Source organism: Oryctolagus cuniculus, chromosome 11 (assembly GCF_964237555.1).
Source record: "Oryctolagus cuniculus chromosome 11, mOryCun1.1, whole genome shotgun sequence".
Lineage (NCBI taxonomy): Eukaryota > Metazoa > Chordata > Mammalia > Lagomorpha > Leporidae > Oryctolagus > Oryctolagus cuniculus.
Window position 1 is genome coordinate 47,995,026 of NC_091442.1, and position 25,592 is coordinate 48,020,617.

Sequence of the window (25,592 nt, forward strand, 5' to 3'; positions counted from 1 at the left end):
ATAGCATTAAGCCTCAATGTACAGCACGCTAAGGACAGAGATCCTACATGAGGAGTAAGTGCACAGTGACTCCTGTTGTTGACTTTACAAATTGACACTCCTGTTTATGGCCTCAGTAATCTCCCCATGCTCCAGTCATGAGTTTCCAAGGCTATGGAAGCCCTCTGAGTTCTCTGACTCTTATCTTGTTTAGACAAGGTCATAGTCAAAGTGGAGGTTCTCTCCTCCCTTCAGAGAAAGGTACCTCCTTCTTTGAAGACCTGTTCTTTCCACTGGGATCTCACTCACAGAGATCTTTCATTTACGTTTTTTTTTTTTTTGCCAGAGTGTCTTGGCTTTCCATGCCTGAAATACTCTCATGGGCTTTTCAGCCAGATCCGAATGCCTTTAGGGCTGATTCTGAGGCCAGAGTGCTGTTTAGGACATACCAGGGGACTCCAATTTAATCCCATCAAGGTGGCATGTACCAATGCCATCTCACTAGTCCAAGTGATCAATTTCAGTTCACAATTGATCATAATGAAAGGACTAAGAGTCAAAGGGAGCACATAAACAAGTCTAGTACCTGCTAATACTAACCGATAGAATAAATAAAGGGGAGAGTGATCCAACATGGGAAGCGAGATACTCAGCAGACTCATTGAATGGCGGATGATACAGAATTTCAAAGGAACTTCCAGCCTCAGAGGCAATACTCCCTCAGGAATAACTGGTAAAGAAAGCTGAGATAACAGAAAAGGTAAGATCAATAAAGATAATTGAAGAGATAACAACTGCCCCCAGGTCACTGTTTTAAGATGGTCAAACTGTGCGCACGCACACATAAACATTCTTAGATGGGTGCACACACACGCCCACACACACAAACATGCTCCACTGAATTCTAAAGAAATGACAAATAGAAAGGAAAAGCTATGCTAAGCAAGGAAGGAAGGGAGAAAATAAAAATACATCAGAGGGGCGGGGCTGCGGCTCACTAGGCTAATCCTCCGCCTTGCAGCGCCGGCACACCAGGTTCTAGTCCCGGTCGGGGCATCAGATTCTGTCCCGGTTGCCCCTCTTCCAGGCCAGCTCTCTGCTGTGGCCAGGGAGTGCAGTGGAGGATGGCCCAAGTGCTTGGGCCCTGCATCCCATGGGAGACCAAGATAAGTACCTGGCTCCTGCCATCGGATCAGCGTGGTGCGCCGGCCGCAGCACGCCGGCCGTGGCGGCCATTGGAGGGTGAACCAACGGCAAAGGAAGACCTTTCTCTCTGTCTCTCTCTCTCACTGTCCACTCTGCCTGTCAAAAAAAAAAATCTGACTTTTGAATAAATAAATAAATAAATCTTTAAAAAAATACATCAGAGGAAGAAAGCAAGTCGCAGAAAGAAATCTGACTGTATCAGTATGTGTGATTCACAGTCTTCAAGTGACAGTAACACATAATAAAAGATGTATTATAGGATAAATGCAAGCTAGACAAAGGAAAACTATGAATTTAAATATAAAATAATTGGGGCCAGCGCTGTGGCACAGTGGGTTAACGTCCTGGCCTGAAGCACCGGCATCCCCTATGGGCACCGGTTCTAGTCCCAGCTGCTCCACTTCCCTTCCAGCTCTCTGCTGTGGCCTGGGAAAGCAGAAGATGGCCCAAGTCCTTGGTCCCCTGCACCCACATGGGAGCCCTGGAAGAAGCTCCTGGCTCTTGGCTTCGGATCGGCGCAGCTCAGTCTGTTGTGGCCAATTGGGGAGAGTATCACCAGATGGAAGACCTCTCTCTCTCTCTCTTTCTGCCTCTCCTCTCTTTGTGTTACTCTTTCAAATAAATAAATACATCTTTAAAAAATTCTTTATATACATAATAATTGTAATACATATTATCTACTACGGCACAGTGCTAGCCCTAATGTAACATATATTATCAAAAGCAAGAAAGACCCATATAATATGGCAGGTATTCATAACAGTTTTATACTGTGCAGTTTAAAATATCTTTCCTTAAAAAGTGGTTTTCTGTGACTAAACTTAGGAGTTAATTCATCTTGCCTTCCACAGAAGGTGCCTGGTCCCGAGCTGAATACAGCATATCCTTGAAAGCCTATTTAAAAAGAAAGAAAAGCAATACATATAATCCTAAGTAAACTTTATATTGATGGTATTTATCTTGCTCTGTGCAGTTTCTGCAGTACTTCTCAGTCTGCCAGTTGCAGAAAAAGGAGATGGTGGGGCTCAAGTTATGTCAAATAGGAGTAATTCAAAATAGAGTATCAGGGGCCTGGGGACTCTGGCCTGAGGGGTTAAGTTGATGCACCACAGAATCAATGCCAGAGAAGAAAGAAATAAAGAAGTAAAGAAGATTGATGGGTGAAACAGCCCAAGAGGCTACAGAATGTAGAAGGAACGGTTCAGTAAACTTCTGGATGGTACTTTCAGCAGCTGGTTGGCTAATCACCTTTATCACGGGTTATGCAGCCAAGCCTCAGGTTCCACATCCAAAAATGAACATAATCATGGTAAATACCTCCCAGGACAGCGGTGAAGATAAAGTGAGCCAAGGGGTGATACTCTTGGCACTGGGTCCAAATCCAGCAAATGTGAGCAACTTTGATTATTGGCATTGTTATTATTTGTAATGTCTGCCTCTGTTTAATCAACAACTGCCCCTTAATAAAAATCAGTATTTCTAACAAAAAAAAAAAAAAACTTTATATTGATGGTATTTGAAGCTAAACAATTCCATTTTAATATCCAATGACCACATATTGCATCCTACATTGAAAATTTAATGAAATACTTTAGCTTTAAGAAGCTAAAATCCAAATATACTTTCACATCAATCCAGTACCATCTAAGATGGGAGCTACAGGGCAGTCAATTGGCACGGTGGTTAAGCAGCTGCTAGGGACACACACAACCCATATACAAGTGCCTGGTTCGATACTCACTCTGCTTTCAACCCAGCCTCCTGCTAATATGCACCTTTGGGAGGCAGAAGGTGACAGCTCTGGTGGTTAGGTCCTTGCCACCCAAATGACAGACCCAGATAGAGTTCTGGGCTCCTAGTTTCAGTCTGGCCCAGCACAGGCTCTTTCAGGCCTTTAAGGAATGAGCTAGAAGAGGGGATAACTCTCTTTCAAATAAATAAAAATAAATTATAAATTTTTAAATGGGAGATAATCTGTATACTTTAAAAATTAAAGGGCACTTGGAAAAGGATGAGATATCATAAACTCTTGACTAATAGAAAAATGGTGCAAGCAAATGAGAACAAAGTTCTAGAGAAATTTCAACGGCACTCTTAAAAATTCACAGAAAATGAAATTGAAAATAAATTCATTTTCATGCAAAAAATTGAGAACCATGCATAGTTTTGTCATAATATGCATTTCCATGACCTTTTTGGAAGTATAATCCTATATCAGAATCCTGCATTTACAAAAATGAAGAACTGAATATATGATTTAAGTATAGTTTTACCATTATAGTGACATATATAGATAACATAAAATTCACATCTTAATTATTTGTAGGTGTATGTAGTTTCTGTAGTGTTAAGTACTTTCACACTGTGCAAGCAAGTTCCAAAAATCTTTTGCATCTTGAATACAAACACAGGTTAAGTTATATCTCATTCAGTATGCTTAGAAAGTGTTTCACATTTGAGTTATTCAGATTTTTTCGTATATTTTCAGACTTTAACAGCTGCGTAACCCTAAACTAAAAATCCAAAATCCAAATGTCCCAAAATCTAAAACATCATGATGATCATCATGTAGAAGTACTGTGGGTTTTAGATTTTCAGATTAGGGATACTCTATCTGTACTTCTCAACAGACATCTGGAAAGTGTAAGAGTTTAAGATGAAAAAGAATCCAAATTTTATTTCTCCCTCACCTAACCCACATAGATTAGCTAATAACACATATTTAGGTCATTTGGATTGTTGGAGTCTGATTATCAGTAAGCAGTTGGAGACAGGATGAGAAAAATTCTTCATATCAATAAAAATAACACCCCTACCTCCTAAAGAAAAGGATTCAACCTATGTATTTAAGAGGCAAAGAGAGAGAGAACAGGCTTCCACTCACTGACTCACTCCCAAAATGACAGCAACAGCCAGGGCAGTGCAGGGCACAGAAGTCAGAAGCCAGGAGGCAGAAATAAAATCTAGCTTTATCACATAGGTGCAGGAACCTAACCACTTGAGTCATCACTGTTGCCTCCCAGGAACTGCATTGGCAGGAAGCTGGAGGTGGGAATTGAATGTAGGCTCTCTGATGTGGGATGCAGATGTCTTAACTACTCACTGCTCCTCAACTCAATTTTTTTAAGATTTATTTTATTTATTTGAAAGACAGAGTTACAGAGAGAGGTAGAGACAGAGAGATAGAGAGGTCTTCCATCCACTGGTTCACTCCTCAGATGGCCGCAACAGCCAGAGCTGGGCCAGTCCGAAGCCAGGAGCCAAGAGCTTCTTTTGGGTCTCCCCCATGGGTGCGGGGGCCCAAGGACTTGGGCCATCTTCCACTGCTATCCCAGGCCACAGCAGAGAGCTGGATCAGAAGAGGAGCAGCCAGGACTAGAACCGGAGCCCATATGGGATGCCGGCACTGCAGGCTGTGGCTTTAACCCACTGCGCCACAGAGCCAGCCCCTCCTCAACTAATTTTAATCCTAGTTAACGGGGTTGGCACTGTGGTATAGTGGGTAAAGCTGGCGCCTGCAGTGCCAGCATCCCATATGGGCACCAGTTCGAGTCCTGGCTGCTCTCATTCTGATCCAGCTCTCTGCTATGACCTGGGAAAGCAGTAGAAGATGGCCCAAGTCGTTGGGTTGCTACACCCACGTGGGAAACCCGGAAGAAGCTCCTGGCTTTGGATCAGCAAGAATCTAGGGACCCTAAGGTAATTAAAGACGGACTGTATTCAGAATGGTAGTTTATTGATTAAGCTGATTCAATACAATCAACAAACACATGTAGGCTTTCGAAGTGTTTATATGTTGTGGTATGTGTGTGTGCATCTGTGTGTGCATGTGGGTACGTGTCTAATGAAGTCTGCAGTGCTGCTCCTGGGTCTGCCATGCTCGAGGCCGCTCAGATGTGTCCCCCCAGGGTGCCCCAGTAGAGGCCCATGTTCCCCATCACCGGGAGGAAGTGGGGTCCCAAGGGCCCGGGTTCCCCAGCTGGCGCCATAGCAGCAGACGGGATACCAAAGGGCTGCGCAGTACCGCCTGCCGTCGTCAGGTGCCGCCCCTCTGCCTGAGTGAAGGTGGGAAAGTTGCTTTTAGAGAGTACTCCCAGTCTCATCAACGTTACACAAAGAGTTCTCTAGAGCACTGCTGCCCCACCCCAGCCATAGGCATCAGAGGGTAGAGCTGCACCTGCCTTGATGTTTGCTGATTTTCCTCTAAACCCCTGAGCCTGGATGAGGAAGTGGTCATGGGAATTCCAATGCATCTTACAGGGTGGGATCTCCATTCCTCCTTGAAATTTAGTAGAGCTTGGTACCTGGAAGCCAGCCAACTCATGTCCAGGGGTGTGACATTTGTGCAAGGGCGCTGGAGACCAAGGTCTCACACACACGCAATCAGAGGCTTCTGGTGTCAGTATTCATGAGTTATCCTCGGGGAAAAGAGATGGGGATCAACACATCAGAAATCTGCCTTTGTACAGGGGCATGTCTGTATAGTTCTGATCTGGTTTACAACCATGTTCATTGTTTGGATTTATCTGCTGTCTTTCTTTTATGTAGAATTACTATGAATTAACCTTGAGGTCAATGCAGAGTTCACCACTTAGGAAAAAGAAAAACATTCTAAGGTGAAGGAAAAGTAAAATAAAACTTTTCACTAGTAAGCTTATCTTTAATGGCAGTCTTTCAAGAAGAAAGAACAATAAATGTGTCAATAATCACCATAAATAGAAATAATCTAAATGCCAATTAAAAGGGATTGGCAGAGTAGATGTAAAAATATCCAACTACAGACACACAAAACTTACTTTCTAACAACTACATTGGTAGATTTAAAGTACTTAGTGGGAAAAATACAATCCAGTAATTTTTAAAAAGAGTGATGGCAACAATAATATTGGATAAAATTACTTTGGGAAGAGGCATAATTAGAAATGAAGAAGGACATCTATAATGATAAGCGGATCAAATCCATCAAGAACAACAAACAAATCTAACTATTAACCCATCAAGTAACATTTTGCAAATACATGGATCAAAACTGCTTGAGCTGAATAGACAAATGTACAGTTACAGTTTCTGTCTTCAACAGTCTCACCTTCAGCAAGTGGTAGGACAGCAAGGCAAAATATCAGGAAGAATGTCGCAGATATGAATAATATAATCAACGCAGAGGATGCAAGTGATATATAAAAATACCGTACCCAACAACAAGTCCAACGGAGCCTGGTATCCAGCTGACAGACGCCTCCTGCCCTTTACACAGCTGAACACCTCTGTGAGGCCACACGGTCATGTAAGTCACCCAAGGAGGGCTGGGAACAGAGGAACGGACAGTGTGACGCTATGACTCAGTAAGAAATACATGAGTACAGTTTCACCACATAAAGAGTACGGCATGTTCCGAGAAATGCCTCGGTAGGTGATTTTACTGCCGTTCCCACATCATAGAGTCTACAAACACAAACCTAGGTGATGCGGCACTGCACAGGTTACCTGGACAGCACATTGCTATACCCAGCACTGCAGGCAGTTGTCAAACACGGTAGGTATTTGTGCATCTAAACATAGACAGGCCCCATACAGATAGGATACAAACATAGCACCTGCACAGGGCACCTACTGTGATTGGAGCTTGCAAGGTTTTAAGCTGCTTTCTGTGAGCCAGTGAGTGAGGAGTGAGCTTGAAGTTCTCAGCACCAAAGTACACTACTCTACTTTCCTTCAAAATGCACACTCAGGCCACAATGAATGAGCTCAACATTTGTTCTTCAATAATAAATAAACATATAGTACTCCATAGATTTGTACAAATTGTGTATGTCTGTTAAATTGTTTTAAAATAAAAGTGTTTTTAAAATAGAGACAAACACACTCAGTTCTTCCAGTGGGCGGTTGATTAGTTCTGAGGGATGATGACTAATGATAATAACAATAATAATAAAGTAACAGCCAGTGCCGCGGCCTACTAGGCTAATCCTCCACCTGTGGCACCGGCACTCCAGGTTCTAGTCCCGGTTGGGGCACCAGATTCTGTCCCGGATGCTCCTCTTTCAGTCCAGCTCTCTGCTCTGGTTCGGGAAGGCAGTGGAGGATGGCCCAAGTGCTTGGGCCCTGCACCCGCATGGGAGACCAGGAGGAAGCACCTGGCTCCTGGCTTTGGATCGGCGCAATGCGCCAGCCGTAGTGGGCATTTGAGGGGTGAACCAATGGAAGGAAGACCTGTCTCTCTCCCTCTCTCTCTCACTGTCTAACTCTGCCTGTCAAAATATAAATAAATAAATAACAGCTTATTGCAACTTCTTTACATTCTGAACTTTCTAATTTTTAAAGACATTTGATTCTTCTAGTAACTCTTAGCTTAAAACAGACACAACTGTACAAAATTTTTGTTATTTCATTTTTTCTATTTAAAATTTTTCTTTTTTTTTTTTGACATTGTAAACTTTGTTACAAGTGAAGAAACAGTCACACACACACACACACACACACCCGTTTCAGCATCCTGGAGGTCATGCACTTGCACACCAGAGCTCAGATCCCTTGCCCTCCCTCAGCACCTTGAACTTCCAGCCTGCATGAACTGTACAGGCAGCATCCCCAGGCAGATGCCCTCTCCTGTCCTCCTGAGCACCACTGAGCCTGTCTGATCCCAGGATGCTCTCAACCTGCAGCCTCGCCTGGAGGCCACAGAGATCCTGCACTGGGGTTGAGCACCCTTCCCTCAGGGGCCGCTGGGAACCACTCAGGCTGGCCAGGATGTTGGGACAGAGTGGCCCATGGTACAGCAGCAATACAATGTCACAGCTGGGATGGGTTACATGGGGGTCACTCATGGACCACACTCACAGTTGTCTGCTGCTGCCCAGAGCACTGAGATGCACTGGAGCTCATCAATGGTCCTGAGTCAAGGGCCTTCAGCTGCCACCTGTCACCTGACACCTGCCCCCCGACATAGCCAAGGCCACGGACAGCAACACATCCCCTGCAAGCTGCAGCTTCTAGAATATGAGTAACTTCACAGGCATTCCACACTCTTTTTCCCACACTGGCATTTGCTCTGAGATCCACCTGGGCAGTCAGTGTCACTTCTCACTGCGCTTACCCATGAAGGAGCACTTTTCTTCCACATGCAGAGGCTTAAACCACAGGTCCAGCCACAGTTACTGCCTTTTTTATATATGGCTTTCCTTTCTGCTTGATGAGATTCACCTCTAGGATCACCAAATTAATAGATGGTTAAAAAAATTATACATCCCTTCACTGAAAGATCTTTGAATGCACACATAAAATCATGCATACTTATGGTATACCATGTGATGTTCCAATATGTCTGTGTGTTTTATAACAGACAAAGCAAATGGGGTACCCATGAGATGCTACTCATCCATTACAAACAGGGGAAAATTTTTTTTGACAGGCAGTTAGATAATGAGAGAGAGAGAGACAGAGAGAAAGGTCTTCCTTTACCATTGGTTCACCCTCCAAATGGCCACTATGGCCGGCGCACTGTGCCAATCCGAAGCCAGGAGCCAGGTGCTTCCTCCTGGTCTCCCATGCGAGTGCAGGGCCCAATGATTTGGGCCATCCTCCACTGCCTTTCTGGACCAGAGCAGAGAGCTGGACCGGAAGAGGAACAACCAGGACAGAACCTAGCACCCCAACCGGGACTAGAACCGGAGTGCCCATGACGCAGAGGATTAGCCTAGTGAGCCGTGGTGCCGGCCTGGAAATCTTGTCATAGGTATCAGCGTGCATGGATGTGGTCATTATTTCCTGTGAAGTAAACTAGACTTAGAAAGGCAAGTGTTGCATGATTTCACTCATATGTGACGGCTGAAAAATGCATGACCATGCAAAAGCTAAAAATATAAGGATGATGTACAGAGGCTGAGCAGGAAAGAGGCAGGGAGGGATGGAGATGGGTTGATTCCTGGGTACTCAATTGTAGCTGGGGAGGTGTAAGTGCTTGGTTTCTGTTGCACAATAGAGTGACTACAGAGAATCTCATCCATTGTTATTTCCTTTCTCCTGGTTTCCTCCCAAATTGCATAATGTTTTATTCTTAACATCCTTAGCTATAAAGTATGGAAATTTGTTGATTATTTATTTTGTCTGTACATTTATAAACAATCTATGATTAACTCAATTTCAATAGAGTATTCTAATGACCTATATATAAAATTTTATTTCTCATTTGATTCATAAGTTTCATACAAGTATTTTTAAAAATCTTGTAATATTTTGCAAGTTTTTTTTTTCACATTCATTTTTTGTATCATTGTAGATTGATATGGAGAGTGAGAAGTGCTTTGGATATACAAGTTTGTGGAGATTCTATTTGATTTTGCTAAGTGATTTATATTTTCAAGTGTTTCCTGTAACAAAAGGGAATTAAATTACCTTTATTCCTACTTCCATTCTCTGTGTCTTCATTGGCTACAACTTTGCTGGGTCCCTAACTGATGTGGACAGCTCCAATGCTGAATCCCATGAATCCCTTTCTCAGTCGATTGTGATAGTTTATTTTCTATATTCGATGCAGTTTTAACTAATATGTACATGTTCAGATGTTATAATACCACTGTGATATTTTCAGTTTTCTATTAAATTTTTCTAGCTTGAATTTCATTTCTTTGAAAACACTGCCTTCTTTCTTATTTTTGAAGATATTATTTATTTATACAAGAGGCAGAGTTATAGACAGGAGAGCGAGAGAGACAGAGAGAGAGAGAAAGAGAGAGAGAAAGATTTAGAGAGAGATATTTTCCATCTACTAGCTTACTCCCCACATGGCCGCAATGGCCAGAGCTGGGCTGATCCAACTCCAGGAGCCTGGAGCTTCCTCCCGGTCTCTCACATGGGTGCAGGGGTCAAGCACTTGCAGTGTCTTCCACAGCCTTCACAGGCAATAGCAGAGAGCTGTATCAGAAGAGGAGCAACTGGGACTAGAACCAGTGCCCATATGAAATGCCAGCACTGCAGGCTGAGGCTTAGTCTACTATGCCACAGAGCTGGTCCTGTCTTACCTTTTTGATATGTACATTTATGTTTTCTTTGTCAGACTATGTTGAAGGTTTTTATTTAATGAATACGAATTTCGTACGTACAGATTTTAGGGATATAGTGTTTCTTCCCCCCATTCCCACCTCCCACCCCCTCTCCCATTCCATTTTCCATTAAGCTTCATTTTTAATTGACTTTATATACTGAAGACCAACTCTATACTAAGTAGAGATTTCAATTATATGCACCCACATGGACACACAAAGTATCAAGAACAGTTTGAAGACAAGTTTTACCATTGATTCTCAAAGTACACCTCATTAAGGACAGAGGTCCAACATGGGGAGCAAGTGTTGTTGATTTAACAAATGACACTCTTATTTATGACGTCAGTGATCACCCAAGGCTCACCATGAGCTGTAAAGGCTATGGAAGTCTTAGGAGTCCACAAACTCCATCCATTTTTAGACAAGACCCTATGCAGAGTGGAACTTCTCTCCTCCCTTCAGAGGAAAGTACATCCTTCTTTGATGGCCCTTTCTTTCCACTGAGGTCTCACTCACAGAGATCTTTGATGAAGAACCATGTTTGCCACTATGTCTTGGCTTTCCATGCCTGAAATGCTCTCATAGTATTTTCAGTCAGACCTGAATGCCTTAGGGGCTGATTCTGAGGTCAGAGTGCTGTTTAGGGCGTTTGTCATTCTATGAGTCTGCTGTGTGCACTGCTTCCCATGTTGGAACTTTCTCTCCTTTGTAATTCTATCTATTGTTATTACCAGGCACTTGGTCTTATTTATGTGATCCCTTTGACTTAGGGTCTAACTATATGACCAATCCCATACTTAATATGATCAATTTATCCCATAAGATGGGATTAGTGCCAGGAATTTGGAGCCCCATGGCAAGTTTTTAGCTTCACCCTTAGGGTAAGTCTGTGGGAATGTGTGAGGATCTGTATGGCTCCTCACCCTTTCTTTCCTACACTGTTTATAACTGGGATCTATTTTCAATCTATGATTAATTATACGTTAAGTAAGGAGTTCAACCAATGGTATTAAGCAGAGAAAAAATAGAACAAAAATAAGTAAATAAAATGAAATAATTAACTATTAAACAAAAGTCAAGATAAGGGCTGTTTAAGTAATTGCATCTCATAATGTCAGTTTCAAAGCTATGGAACGTTTCACAAATTTGCATGTCATCCTTGGGCACGGGCCATGCTAATCTTCTCTGTATTGTCCAGTTTTAGCAGATGTGCTGCTGAAGTGAGCATTCTCTCTAACTTTTTAAATGCACTTTAGATACCAGGGTACTTCAAGAAGCTTGCAGAAAGTAATAGAAGTAAAATATAAGCTTATTTTGCCAGAAAAATACTGAAATGTATGCAGAGTTTTTTGTCATAATATTCATGTTCAAGAGCATTGTTAAGACCATATTTATGCATGGATATTTCTTGGCACCAAAATGAACTTACCCATTTTTTTAAAGATTCATTTATATATTTAAAGGCAGAGTGAGTGGCCTCCCCAGATGGCCACAATGCCTGGACCTGGGCAAATCTGAAGCCAGGAGCTTCTTCTGGGTCTCCCACATGGGCATCAGCAGGGAACTGGATGGCAAGTGGAGCAGCCAGGTCTCGAACCAACGCCCACATGGCAAGCAAGCATCACAAGCTGCAGCTGTACCTGCTACGCCACAGCCTTGGTCACATGAACCTGTCTTTTAATGCTGCTTTCCAAAACGTTCTCAAGTGCCCTAAAATACATATAAATATAAATATATATAAATATATATATATATACACACACACACACACTTACATACTGTCCTGGTCATCTTTCTATGGGGATAGATATCCTGTGTGATCATCTCTCCCCCACAAGAATCAAAGCTCTGAAATACAATTTCAGCCATATGCATAAGTCTTGGCTTGAGTCCTGGGTTGCTGGCTTCTTTTCCGTTTGGAGATGGGGCTTGGTATCGTCCTTCCTCTAATGGAATTGCTCCAGACATCCAAAGCTTACTCCTGGGGATCTCTGTGTACACACACAGAATCCTGTGAGTCTGCACACTCAGATGTGCTGTTTCAAAGTGCAGGGGCTCCTGCTTCCTTGGCTTGCAGCTCCTCTTCCTCACCCTTCCTTTCTGAAGTTCGCCCTATTTGTCTATACTTTATGCATTCTCCAGAGGCTTCCCTGAGCCCCTCCCCAGCAGCAGTTTTCCGTCTGTGGTTCTGGGCATGCTCTTAACCATGAAAGGGCTTCTCGCAACAAGCTCTTCTTTGTTTGCTTGTTTAAAATATCTTTTCTCAAACAGTATTTTATACTTTATGTTCTGTGTGGGTGCAAACTGATGAAATCTTTATTTAATACATACTAAATTGATCTTCTGTATATAAAGATAATTGAAAATGAATCTTGATGTGAATGGAATTGGAGAGGGAGCGGGAGATGGGAGGGGTGTGGGTGGGATGGAAATTATGGGGAGGAAGCCATTATAATCCATAAACTGTACTTTGGAAATTATATTTACAAATAAAAGTTTTAAAAAAATCTTTTCTTTTCTCAAAGCTAATAAGTGCTTTACAGGAAACTTAAAAACACAAGACACAAAGAAAAAAGTCATCTGCAATCACAAGCAGTTGAGTTTAACATGTCCTTTTGGGTCCCGTGCATGCACACACAACACCCACATTTATGTGACTGAGATACAGAATGTACCCATCATGCTTTTTGACATTTCAAGAATATTTACCAATTCCAAATGCCAAAGATGTATGAGGATTTTAATAACCAAAAATATACTACATCAACTCAGTCTTTTAGGAAAAACTGTAATTGATTTTCTTGGAAACAACACTTTTGTAAAAGACAAAAATAGCAACAGGCCTCTAAATACAAGTTTTCGCCAAGTTGCAATTAAGATGCTGCATTCCCTTCCTGCCCTACACTGACACCCACAGCAACGTGTTCTGTGTGTTCTGTTTCTAAAAGAATTGTTCTAAGAGAATTCATGACCACATTGGTATTATAAAAATATTATAAAGAAAGCATGTTTGCATTCACTTTCTTAATGTATTCCTACAGAAATTAAAAAAATGCACATTCATCAATGGTTACAATCAAAATGCAAATAGGGCACCTCTCACTTTGAACTTCTTTCTGCCTCTCTGGTGCCAGCCCAGTGAGGAAGTTCTGATGCACACTGACTCCTCAGAGGTGGTTTAATGATTCCAGATCCAGGATGCATCTATTCTATCACTTATCACAAAAAGATACAAACTGCCTAATTCACCAGCACTACTTTTATCATACATTGCCCCCTCAACACCTGTTATCTATAAGGTGTAGCTGTTGTAAAGAATGAACCATGCCCACAATAACCATGGGTACTTACCAAAAAATGCACATAGACACCTACTGGTCTAATCTAAAAGCATCTTCTACATATGGAGGTACTGGTAACGATCCCTTCCCTTCACCGTCCCCAAACACCATTGCAGTGACTATGCCCAGGACTGTGATATCTCCCTCCCAGAGGAGGGCTAGCAAGGTCACTGCCAGAAGATATCCTTCCTAAAAACTACCAAGAGGGGTGTCTGTACAGGCATTATTTTATTACCTCTACTTTGAAAATACTTTGGAGGCTGGCGCCGCGGCTCAATAGCCTAATCCTCTGCCTGCAGCATCAGCACACCGGGTTCTAGTCCCAGCTGGGGCGCCGGATTCTGTCCCGGTTGCCCCTCTTCCAGGACAGCTCTCTGCTGTGGCCCGGGAGTGCAGTGGAGGATGGCCCAAGTCCTTGGGCCCTGCACCCCATGGGAGTCCAGGAGAAGCACCTGGCTCCTGCCTTCGGATCAGCGCACTGGCCGCGGCGGCCATTGGAGGGTGAACCAACAGCAAAGGAAGACCTTTTCTCTGTCTCTCTCTCTCACTGTCCACTCTGCCTGTTAAAAAAAAAAAGAAAAAAGGAAATACTCTGGGCATTAGTTCATATGTATCTTTACTACACAGCAATATCAACTAAAATGCACCTATATGACAACAGATAGAAAATCGGAACAATCTAACAGAAAGGTAATCCTTCTATGCTACTTCGTCATGACCCCACACCCAATGCCCACCACCCAGTGACTTTAGCATTCTCTCCAAGACATCAAGTTCAATGCCATTCCCAAAATGTAACCACTCCTATGAAATAACAAACTACTTAACCAGGTGTTACTTTTAAACACCTAGAGACCAGATGTTTCCAGTAAGAACTTCAGTTTCCCACTAAACACACAATAGCCCCTCAAATACCCACACACGTAACAAAGGCTCTAATGGGAGTGTCTTCTCAACAAGGACACTCTGGGCTAGGAAACCTTTCCCTTTCCAACTATACCAACCCAGTGGACAGGTAGAAGCACCTGTAATGCTTACAGGGAATGTTAACAATATCACTTCCCTAAGTGGCTGTTAGAACAGTCTTTCCTATGAGTTTTAACACAAAGCACACTCCACGTACTCCTTTATTAACGCTACATTTGTCATACACCAGCAACCCATTTAACATCTAGAAGACTAGATGTTGTAAAGTGGGACTTGTTTGCCCTTTACGTATACCTCATGTACACAGCATGACAAACAGCCTGGACAATGGTTCACCTTGTCCCACTGCACACACTCTGGGGAAAAGCCCTGTAGACTTTCACCCGCTGCTTCCTCCCTGAAGCAGCACAAACACCACAGTGTGTACTGCTCAGACCAGGAGTTCATCATTCCACTTCCAAGAGACAGCATTCCGTATGAACTTAACAACAGGATACCCTCCAAATGTATTATTTACCACCTCTAATTCCAACATACTTTTTGCATCTAGAATTAGATGCTTCAAAGAAGGACTTAAATGTGTCCACCACATACACAGCAGTGTTGAATAAACTACACACAGGGAACTGCTCATATCAGAAGGTGTCTTCTAAATAGGAGCATTCACGGAGGTCGAGAGAAGTCTTCCCTTCTTCCACTCCTTCCCCCTCACACCCACAGGCAGACGTGGGCAAACGTGTCACCGCAATGTGAAGTGACAATTTCACTTCCAAAAGTCCTTTTCAGAAGACAGTTTTTGTATAAATTTTAACACAAAAATACCAAATGTGTTAGTCTATTAACTCTACTTTTGTTATACATTGGCAACCTCTTTAATATCTACAGACCAGATCTTGTAAAATTAGGACTCTTTGTCCCATACATGCACAAAATATAAAAAACAGCAAAGTTAAGTCAAATGCATGTAACATATAGGGAAGTACCAAGCTCTAATTTTTAAGCACACAGTAGCAAAAACACGATTTGTAATCTCTTCCCACCCACCTCCCTCAACCCAACCAACAGTACAACAGAGCGTACTGTTCACAAAACTTGCTCATCAATTCCACTTCCACACGTTCCCTACCACTTTTTTTTTTTTAAAAGCTATTTAGGAAAGTGCTAACCTACTGTTCCTACTTTAAATACACCAAGCACTTCTAACCATCTCGATCACTAGATAGTTCATAGGCAGATTTTCAAAAAGTTCATGGAAAATACTTGTTACACAAAAAGCTTTATAGGCTTTGATACTTTAGCACCAAAATAAACATCTTTTTGACTTCATTTTCCATGAACTTTCTGAAGTACCCACGGGTAAGGGCCTGCCCACTAAGAACACAACATCGTTAAAACAAAATTACACAAAAGTAAACAATGGCTATTATCTCAGGTATCTTCTAAATATGATTATTTTGGTCTGCAACTTCTCCAACAGCCTTCTCCCTGGCCACACTGGCGTCCAGCAGCACCCAGCCCGCCCGCCCCAGCCCATGGTCACTCACCGCTCCACTGCTGTCATCCTCCGGGGCTCTGCTCCCTTCCTGGTCATTCCGCTCACCTCCCTTCACCAAGGCCTCACTCTGGTCCATCTTCTGGGGCCTGCTGAGGTGTCAGCCAGCTGGGACACCGCGTTCACCCCGGGCCCCACATTTGCGAGGCCCCAAGGCCGGAGGACCAGGCCGCGCTTGGACAGTAGAGCCCGCCACACCTGCTGGGCCCTGGAGCTGCCAATGGCCTCCGGCCCGGCTGTACAGCGTCCCTTGCGTAGGCTCCTTGTGGTTGGTCCAGAAGCCCTGGCCATGGGCAGGGTAAGGGTGGGGGCTCTGGGAGGTGCACTGCATGCATTAAATCACTGAGCTTGGGGCAGGTGTAATTCACCCTGCTTCAGTGCCTGGGCCAGGGCAGTGCAGCAGGCACAGCGAGGGCTCTGGGTGTCCACAGCACAAAGGACACAGTTCGTCCCAGGACCCCCAGCCCACCCGCAGGTCCTGGGCCAGAAGGACAGGAGGTCCCCAGGGTAGCAAACTGCATCCTGCTTCTCTGCCAGAATGTTTTTTTTTTTTTTTTGGACATTTTTATTCCACCCAGGTTGTTGTCATCCACACGGCTGCTCTACAACACTGTCTCGTGCCTGGACAAGTCTTCGGGATGCAACGCTCTGGTTTGCACCATGTGCTGATTCTTTTCTCAACAACAGACTCCTGCCAAAGGGGACCTGCCATCTACAAAGTTCTAGATGGACACCAGCAAGAGGGAGAATCTGCATCCAGAATCGTGGCTCACGAATGTGACCATCGCCTGGGACCCACCAGGGATTTAAAAGCCTCACTGCACATTTCGACATGGTAGCTAAAGAGAATTATTTTTCAGATGTAATTTATTGATTTGAAAGGTGGAATTAGAGAGAGGGAGAGAGAGAGGGCGACACAGAGATAGAGAGATCTTCCATCTGCTAGTTCACTCCCCAAATGGCAATGGTCAGGCTTGGTCAGATTGAAGTCAGGAGCCTGGAATTCCATGGAAGTCTCCCAATTGGGTGGCAGGGGCTCAAGCACTTGATCCATCTTCTGCTGCTTTCTCAGGCACATTAGAAGGAAGCTTGACCAGAAGCAGAGCAGCTGAGACTGGAACTGGTGCCCATATGGGATGCTAGTGTTGCAGGCAGCAGCTTAACCCCCTACACAGAAGTGCCAGCTCCATGGTAAAGAGAATTTGAATGTCCTCCATTCAATAAAATAACCTATATGTGAAGTGCTGGATATGCTAAGTATCCCGACTTAGCATATATTCATGACACACTATACACATCTAACACCACACTGCATCCGGTAAGGATGTGTACTTACGATGCATCAACTGTTAAAGGCACACAGTAAAATAGCAATATGATAATGACATTGTGTGCCTAAGAGTCATTCCCAGAATAGCTTACGTAACTCTGCCTTTCAAGTAAATAAATAAATCTTATCAAAAAAGTATCTGCCCTTCAGAATCTACTTTGAAAGGAATAATTCAAGTAAAAAAATTTCTGTAGTTTTTTAAAATACATTTTTCAACTGAAAAGCCAAAGTGCCTCCATTTTAAAACAATAAAAAAAAGGCAGCCTCTGTTTCCCACAGCAGACCTGGGTCCTTGTAAAAGCAGGCATTCAGGCATTTCAGATATACCGAAGATTACCAGGGACGTCTAGCTCAGTAGAGCAAGAACAGCACAGTAGAGACTGATAAACAAAGTAACTCCCTGCGCCCAAAGATTCCTTGTTGTAAGCCCCCGCTGTAACTCCCTGTACCCAAAGCTTCCATACTGTATGTAACTCTTTTCCTGCTGATGTAGCCCTTTTTTCCTTTAAAAGCTCTCCCAAACAAAGACAGGGGCCTCACTCCTTCCTCTGCTGTGCCGCTAGGTTGGATGGGGTACCTGTCGTGGCTTGTACTCCCTAATAAACCTTGCTTTTGCAGTTCGGTGTGATCGACTCTCTGGGGGTCTCTGCGGGGATCTAACGATCTGGGCATAACACAACCAACTGACCATGACAACTCACCAGAAAAGACAATGAAAGCAAGACTTTGTGCAGTATTTTACAACATTCCTCATTGGGTGGGGTTCAAAATACTGGAACACTGGCTTTGAAGCAAGCCAAGATCAGAACAATTTCAGACATGTTCTATGGCTATGAGTCACATCCTCATTTGTTTATGAGAGCAGATGATGCTATATTACAATAAATCACCCTAAGGTGGTGACAGCATGGTCCACTGTTTGTCCCAGCCTTTCTTGGGGTCCTCCCATCTCTAGGTCAAGCATTAGACACAGGTGATACCAGGCCTCAGGTTTCACAGCTCACACAAGTGCTTAGTGTTCCACACCCTGAGGGCATCCCTTGGAAGCAGATGCCAGAATAATCCCCGGGCTGCAGACAGGGGACAGGGGAGGCCCTGAGAGGCACAAGACTTGCCCAGGGACACAGGCCTGGAGGAAGGAGACGCTGGGGTTGACCCTGGTCTATGACCTCCCAGTGGAGAGTGCGGCTGGCACAGGCCTCCCTCAGGGAGCTGGGGGGGTGCTGGTGTAACTGGGTGCAGGTGTGCACACGGCATCTGTTCTGGGGGGCTGTCAGCAGCAGTAGAACCCTAGGGGAGGTCTGCTGAGAGGACCTCAGGAAGTGACCTCACTTCCTTGACGATGGCCACAACAGAACCTGGAACCCGGGTACCAGGTGCCCACAATGTGGTGCTGGTGACCCAGCCAGTACAGTTGGTCAGAGGCCATCACGCAGATATGTTCTCGTGTTGTCTCCCAAAATCCCAAGGCCCAAGCCGGGGCCAGCCCCAGGCTGGGGATATTCTCCAGAGCTACAGACATTGGGTCAGCCCTCGCCCACAGCAGCTCTGGCAATTCTCTCAGAGGGAAACCAAGGTGATCTCAGCCAGCCAGGCCAGGACCCCTGGGCAGACCTCCCCCTCTGATCCTCCTGGGTGGCCCTGCATCCACCTTGGGTGGTGTGGAGGGGGTAGTTTGGGGAGCTCCGTGACCCATGGGAAGGGACTGGGGGTGGGATAGGGACCTGATGGTCCCATGACAACTGCAGGAGGGTGGGGGCAGAACATCAGGACCAGGATTAGAACCACCCTCCTTGTCTCACCCCAGAATGACAGTGACATTGCCACACCCCTGGAGGACACCAGCGGAGTGGGGACCATGGTGGCAGGCAGGCTGGAGGGGGAGCCCTCGCCAAGAGCAGGTGATTCAGCTCCAGTGGAGCCGGCCCCAGCTGAGATGGCAGCAGCTAAGATGGGGCCAGGACCAAACCTGGAACCTGAGGATCCAGCAACAGTGGAAACTGTGCCATCCCTGTCGCCTGCCAGCAGCGTGGGGACCCAGGAGGCAGGCAAGGTGGAGAAGCTGGTGAGTCAGCTGGTGCCTGCCCAGCAGAGAAGGGACCGCTTCGTCGTCCCTGCATTCCTGCTCATCTATCACAAGTTCACCACCACCCAGCAGGTGCTGCATCTGCTGTTCCAAAGGTGAGGGCCTGCACCTGCAGGCGCAGGGGGGACGCGCCACCCTTGGCTGGAACTTGGTGACACCCTGCTCCCCTTCAGGGCCTCAGTGTGTTCTTGCAGCAACTTGGTGAGCGGGGGAGTGTCTCCCAGGGTGATAAAGTTCTTTCTAAGCCTGGTCCTGAGGGATAGGCTGCCCAGGAGGTCTGATTTAGAGATTTCCTCCCATGGCTCATGAAACAGCCTGGGACCTAAGGCTTCATCTCTCATGGCCGTAGGCAAAGCTGCTTTGCTGTTCACAAAGAACCTTCCAGATTCCCTCTGGGGATCCCTGTCCTGATAATGGCCTGAATAGGACCCCTAGGGGCTGCTGGAGGGGATTCAGACCTCTCAACACCTTAGAAGGAGCTCAATTCACCCACAGAGCAAACATAAGAAAGTGCCCACTGTGTGCAGGCACATACCCAGGAACTTAGCAAAAGACAGCGCACAGCACAGACCACTCTATCTGCCCTGCTTTGCTTCCCCTGTAGTCAGGGAGTCAGCCCCTCCCCCAGACCTCCTGGCAGGTGGCACACAGGACACCACAGGTGACACCTCCTGTCCTCCTCTAGGTATGCATCCTTTCAGCCTCACTGTGAAGAGGACGACCGCACTAAGCAGTGAGTGGGCCTTGGGTCAGGAGGGAGGTTTCTAATATCCACAGCAGGGACATGGGGTGCAACTGGGGGGCTGACCTTGACCCAGGATTGCACCCTTCCTGTGTTTTCCACTTGAAGTCTGAGGTCAGGCGTGGTACCTGAAGAACCTGAGAGACACACGAGGTTCCTGGGCATCCTGAGAGCAGTGGGAATCTGTCCCTACCACAACCCTTCTCAGAAGGGCTGGCCCAATCCTTCCCATCTCAAGAACCCGAGAGGAGCTGGGAGCATCGGGCTACACATGACCCCTCTCTGTCCACCTGCACAAGGGCTGAGCATCCTCTGCCCAAATCTCAGAGTCACAGGGGCGAGGGTGGGTGTGGACAGGAGACGTCTGACTCTGCTGCCCGCCTGCCTGTCCCCAGTGCCCTGTGCTCCCTCCTGGGAACCTGGCTGGACCGTTATCCCGAGCACTTCTGTCAGCCTCAGGACCTGACCTGTCTGCATCAGCTGCTGGCCTACGTCCAGCTCCATATGCCCTTCTCGGACCTGGCACTCCGAGCCCAACGGCTCCTGACCCAGCTGGAGGACCCCGAGCCCAAGGAGGCTGAGGCTGAGCCCAAAGGTGAGGAGGGCTTGGGTACGTGGGAGATGGGGAGGGCACTGGGGCAGAGCCACACTGGGACGAGGCTCCAAGCCTGGCGTTGTCTGGGAGCAAAGACCAGGCTCAGAGCCGTCAGGGCTCACCACATCTGGGCAGGTTCCTGTTGTGGGCAGGGCTAGGGCTTCCCTGGAAGGCAGGAAAACTCCTGGTTGACCACAAGGAGCAGGAAAGCCTGTGGTGTTGATATTTTCTCCCTCTGCATTTGCTCCTGCCTTTCTGTGCTTAGATCTAGTGCCAACTACAGCAGCGGCACCCCAACCAGAGTCGGCTGAACCATCGCTGCCCCGCGCAGTCCATCTTTCAGCTGCAGAGGCGCTGGAGGCCCCTGAGGGTCCAAGTGCAGGTCCCCACCAGGAACAAGACGTTGGAACGGTGCCCTCCTTGTCGGCTGCCAGCAGGGTTGGGACCCTGGACACAGGCATGGTGGAGAAGCTGGTGAATCAGCTGGTGCCTGCCCAGCAGAGAGGGGACCCCTTCTTCATCCCCACATTCCTGAACATCTATCAAAGGTTCGCCACCACCCAACAGGTGCTGCACCTGCTGTTCCAAAGGTGAGGGCCGGAACCTGCAAGAATGGGATGACTCAGTACCTCTCGACTGGGTCTTGGTGATGTCCCAGACCCTGCCTGTGGTCGTAAATTATTCACGCAGTTTTGGTGCTCAGAGGAAAAGCCCCTTGGTGATTTCGGGACCAATGGGATGAGCTCCAGAAAGTGCTTCCTGGAGGAGTGGGCTGCCAAGGACAGGGGTCTCATTTAGCATTATGTTCACCCTCCAATGAGGCTCTGCGCCCTCAGGCCTCACCACCCATGGCCTCAGACAAAGCAGCCTTCCTATTCACAAAGAAGCTTCCAGATTCTATGTGTGGTTCTCTGTCCTGGTAGTGACCCAAACTGAGGCACCAGAGGGTGATAAAGGGGCCCAGGCCCACTTAGACCCCTGGGGACAAACAGGCTGACTTCACAAGCTCACACTGCAAACACTATGAAGTGCCCACTGTGTGCAGCCACATGTCCAGGAGCTTAATAAAATTCAGTGCACAGCACAGACCACTGTCCCTACCCTGCTTTTCTTCCCCTGTAGTCAGGGAGTCAGCCCCTCCCCCAGACCTCCTGGCAGGTGGCACACAGGACACCACAGGTGACACCTCCTGTCCTCCTCTAGGTATGCATCCTTTCAGCCTCACTGTGAAGAGGACGACCGCACTAAGGAGTGAGTGGGCCTTGGGTCAGGAGGGAGGTTCCATTCTCCCCAGCAGGGACACGGGGGTGCAACTAGGGGGCTGACCGTGATCCCATCTCCTACATTTCTGTGATTAATGCTATAGGGCTGAGGTCCGTGACGTTGCCTACAGCAGGGAACAGAATTGTCTGGGTTCCTGGGCATCTGGGGAACAGTGAGAATTCATCCACAACACAACTCAAGCCAGGCTGGTCCACCCCTTCCCATTTCAGGGGCCTGCCTGGAGGCAGGCAGCAGCCGGCTCACACATGCGCCACTCAATATCCACCTGCAAACAAGGCCGTGTATCCTCAGCCTAGAACCCAGAGTCACAGGGGTGAGGGAGGCTGTGGGCAGAAGGTGTCTGACTCTGCTGACCTCCTGCTACCCCTAGTGCCCTTTGCTCCTTCCTCGGTACCTGGCGGGACCGCTACCCGGAGCACTTCTGTCAGCCTCAGGACCTGGCCAGCCTGAATCAGCTGCTGGCCTACGTCCAGCTCCAGATGCCCAGCTCAGACCTGGCACGCCGAGCCCAGCTGCTCCTGATGCAGCTGGAGGATACAGAGCCCCAGGAGGCTGAGGCTGAAGCGGAGCCCGAGGGTGAGGACGACTGGGGTGGGTGCGTGGGAGCCTGAGAAGGTCTCGGGGCTGCCCCACACTGGAGGGAGGCTCCAAGGCTGGTGTTGGCTGGAGTGAAGACCAGGCTCAGAGTCCCAGGGCTGCAGCACGTTCCGCCCAGGGCTCTGCTGTGGGCACAGGGCTGGGGCTCTTCTCCTCTTGGCAAGGACAGCAGGAAGGGGCTGTGGTGTTCATGACATGTTCTCCTCCTGTAGCTCCAGCACCAGGAGGAGACCTGGAGGCGCCTCTCCCAGCGGCTGCTGCACTTCTGGGGTCAGATTTGGTGGCAACCCCGGCATCTGCTCCCCAGCCAGAGCCACCTGAAGCCTGTCTGTCCCTGGCAACTGTGCCAGCTGTGGAGGCCCTGGAGCCCCCTGCATCTCCAGAAGCCAAACCAGAGCCAGAGCATCCCCAGCCCTGGTTCACGAAGCGGCGCTGGCCCTGGGGCCGCCGGCGTGGGCAGCGCACAATCTCCAATCAGGACCGTCCCAACCGTCGTTCACCCAGCTGGGTGCGCACCCTTCTAAGCTGTTTCCCCATCCGCTCATCGGGGCCCCGCTCTGGCCCCAGCCACGAGTGAAACATCTGTGGTGGCAGCAAACCCGGCTCTGCACAGCTCAGCTCCTGGGTCCTCCCAGGGCCACCTCCAGCAGAGCCATTGTTCCCCTCACCATCAGTTTATTTATAGCTCCCTCTCCTGCCCTCTGAGACAGTTTATTTAAGTCCCCCTCTGTATGTAGTTCAATATAGCTCTCTTCATGTTCCTGTGTGGATGCCAGTGCATTGAGTCCCCACCCGTGCTGTGCAGCCACCTTCTCCCTGCTGCACAAGGGAGCCCCACGCCGAGCACACGGGGTCCTGGGGGGAACCCGCCGCTGTCCTGGGGCAGGGAGGAGGAAGCCCCTGTGAGTCCAGGGTTCACTGACTGCCCAGAAGAGTGAGGAATCCAGGGGAACCATGTGCGCGGCCATGGGCTGGTCAGTGCTCCCTCATGGTTAGGGACATGGGTTCTGAGGGTAGGCAGAGTGGCTGGTGTCCTCGCTGGAGCCTCAGTGTTCTCATCTGTGACATGGGCTCACAGCCCTCCCCACAGGGTGCCACGGATCCAGGTGAAATGAGATGCATGTGGTTCCCTGAGCACTCCACGAGCTCCCAGCTCCTCAGCTCCTGGCTCCTGGGTGAAGACTCACACAGGTTCTGCATGGACAGGGCGGCCTTTCTCCCAGCGGGTTAAACTTTGTTGTCTGGGGAACCATGTCACCATCTGTCACTGTGATCTGAGCTCTGACAGCCCATATCCCAGTGCCCACGGATGGGGCTGTGACAGGAGGAGCCCAGGTGTGTTTGGCCTGGATGGTGCAGGCAGTGGTGTCCACAACACAGGAGAGACACCAGCCCAGGCCAGGAACCACCCCCACTGACAAGACTGCCCAGGGTTCAAGCTGAGATGCACTGAGGCTGCAAATGGGACTCTGTGCAGTGTCCCTGATTGGGGGGACGACTCCCTGCATGGACTGCTGCTCTGTACTTGACACCTGGCCGAGCATTGGGCCCCCCTTGCCTGAGAGAGAGTGGCCGTGGACACCTACACTTTACAGATTGCAAACAGCTCTGAGAGGAGCCCCTGCCCACCATGTGTCATGGAACTCAGCGGTGGTTCCCCTGCCCCTGCTGCACTTAGCAAATTATGTACAGAGAAACAGCTCAGAGCCTGAAGGCTCAGGGAGGTCAGCAGTCAGGGGGGTTTGTCTTTCTGAAGATGGTGAAAGCTGTGGAGATGTCCTTCATGGAATCTGAACTTTTCACAAGCCTTCGTGGTGGGCTATGGAGGAAACAGTGGAGGCAGTGGGAATTGGGCAGGTGCGTGCTTTGTGGGAGTTCCTGGGCCACACCATGGCGTCCCCACCCACACAGGACTATCTCTGGGAAAAACCAGGGATCTCTTCCCACCTACTCCCCCCCAGATCCCCAGGCTCTGCCACCTGTGCCAGAGGTCTGGGAGGGTGCACCTGTCTTGGGGGCACAGGGCAGCTCCATTTGGTCATTGTAGGGGGCAGGGAGCCCACCTAAAAGATCACCCTGACATCTGGCCCATGGTGTGGAGCACTCAGGATGGTTCATGTCTGCAGACACACAGAAAGAAACAGGGGTCATTTCCTGTCCCAGAACTAAGGGGTCAGGTTGGAGCAATGGCAGCTCAGGCTAGTGAACCCCCAACTGGGGTGCACATTGGGTCACCCGAGGAAAACAGCAGGTGGAGTGAGTTGGCCTGCACGGTGAGGGGACAGAGTGACAGTGGCTGGTGGTGAAGGCAGCTGCAGGTCAGTGACAACAGCTGGGGGTGTCTGAGTCCCTGCAGGGCCTTCTATCCTCCCTGTGGTCTCCCACTGCCTCCTCCTGGGCACTTGGGGATGGGATGGCAGGGGTGGTCATCTCATGGGAGCTGTTTCCACTGCTCTCTGTAAATACCCAAGAGCAGCCTTCAGATGTGGGAGAAAAGCTCTGTACTTCCTCTTTGTAGCTACGACCACAGATAAGCTCTGGGCCTCAGTTCCCATCCCGGGAACAAGAAAGATGCAGACCTGCCTGGTGGGTTGTCAGAAGACCTCCCTGAGATGGGGCTGATGGGATCCTCTCCCTGAAGTGGGGCCCCTTAGGGGCTGCCTGCTGGCAGGGCACAGGGTCTGGGAAGCACCTCGCATGTGGCTTCTCCTGCAGCCTGGCCACCAGGCCGTCAGCATCACTGAGGAGCAGTGAAGCAGGTCGAGAGCCACAGTCTGTCCCAGGTCAGGGGGCTCAGCAGGACAGGCGGACGTGCTCTGTGCCTCTGGGCAGGGCCTGTACAGGGACCCCAGACCTCCACCCACCAGGAAAGGAGCACGGCTTGCTTCACTCATTCACTCACCGAGCCAGTG

The 25,592-nt window shown here is 47.9% G+C and overlaps 1 protein-coding gene, 1 long non-coding RNA gene and 1 other non-coding gene across 4 annotated transcripts; 1 reads left to right on the forward strand and 2 right to left on the reverse strand.

The window, feature by feature from the left end:
- Positions 1-306: 306 nt before the first annotated feature.
- Positions 307-8,604, reverse strand: LOC127487784 (uncharacterized). The gene is made up of 3 exons (XR_011380365.1): positions 8,279-8,604; positions 6,378-6,488; positions 307-2,079 (listed from the first exon to the last, which is right to left on the reverse strand). It is a non-coding gene; the product is annotated as an uncharacterized lncRNA (long non-coding RNA).
- A 2,744-nt stretch (positions 8,605-11,348) lies between these two features.
- Positions 11,349-11,454, reverse strand: LOC127487789 (U6 spliceosomal RNA). The gene has a single exon (XR_007914970.2). It is a non-coding gene; the product is annotated as a U6 spliceosomal RNA (small nuclear RNA).
- A 7,298-nt stretch (positions 11,455-18,752) lies between these two features.
- Positions 18,753-25,592, forward strand: LOC138843150 (uncharacterized). 2 transcript variants are annotated; one of them, XM_070052144.1, is made up of 9 exons: positions 18,753-18,952; positions 19,184-19,557; positions 20,148-20,195; positions 20,600-20,799; positions 21,065-21,389; positions 22,003-22,050; positions 22,454-22,659; positions 22,893-23,188; positions 23,759-25,592. In XM_070052144.1, the coding sequence occupies exons 1-9, from the start codon at positions 18,815-18,817 to the stop codon at positions 23,909-23,911; spliced, it is 1,788 nt and encodes a 595-aa protein (XP_069908245.1). In that variant the 5' UTR covers positions 18,753-18,814; the 3' UTR covers positions 23,912-25,592. The 2 variants fall into 2 exon arrangements, with proteins under 2 accessions (XP_069908245.1, XP_069908246.1); XM_070052145.1 differs by lacking the exon at positions 23,759-25,592 and having other exon boundaries at positions 22,893-23,653.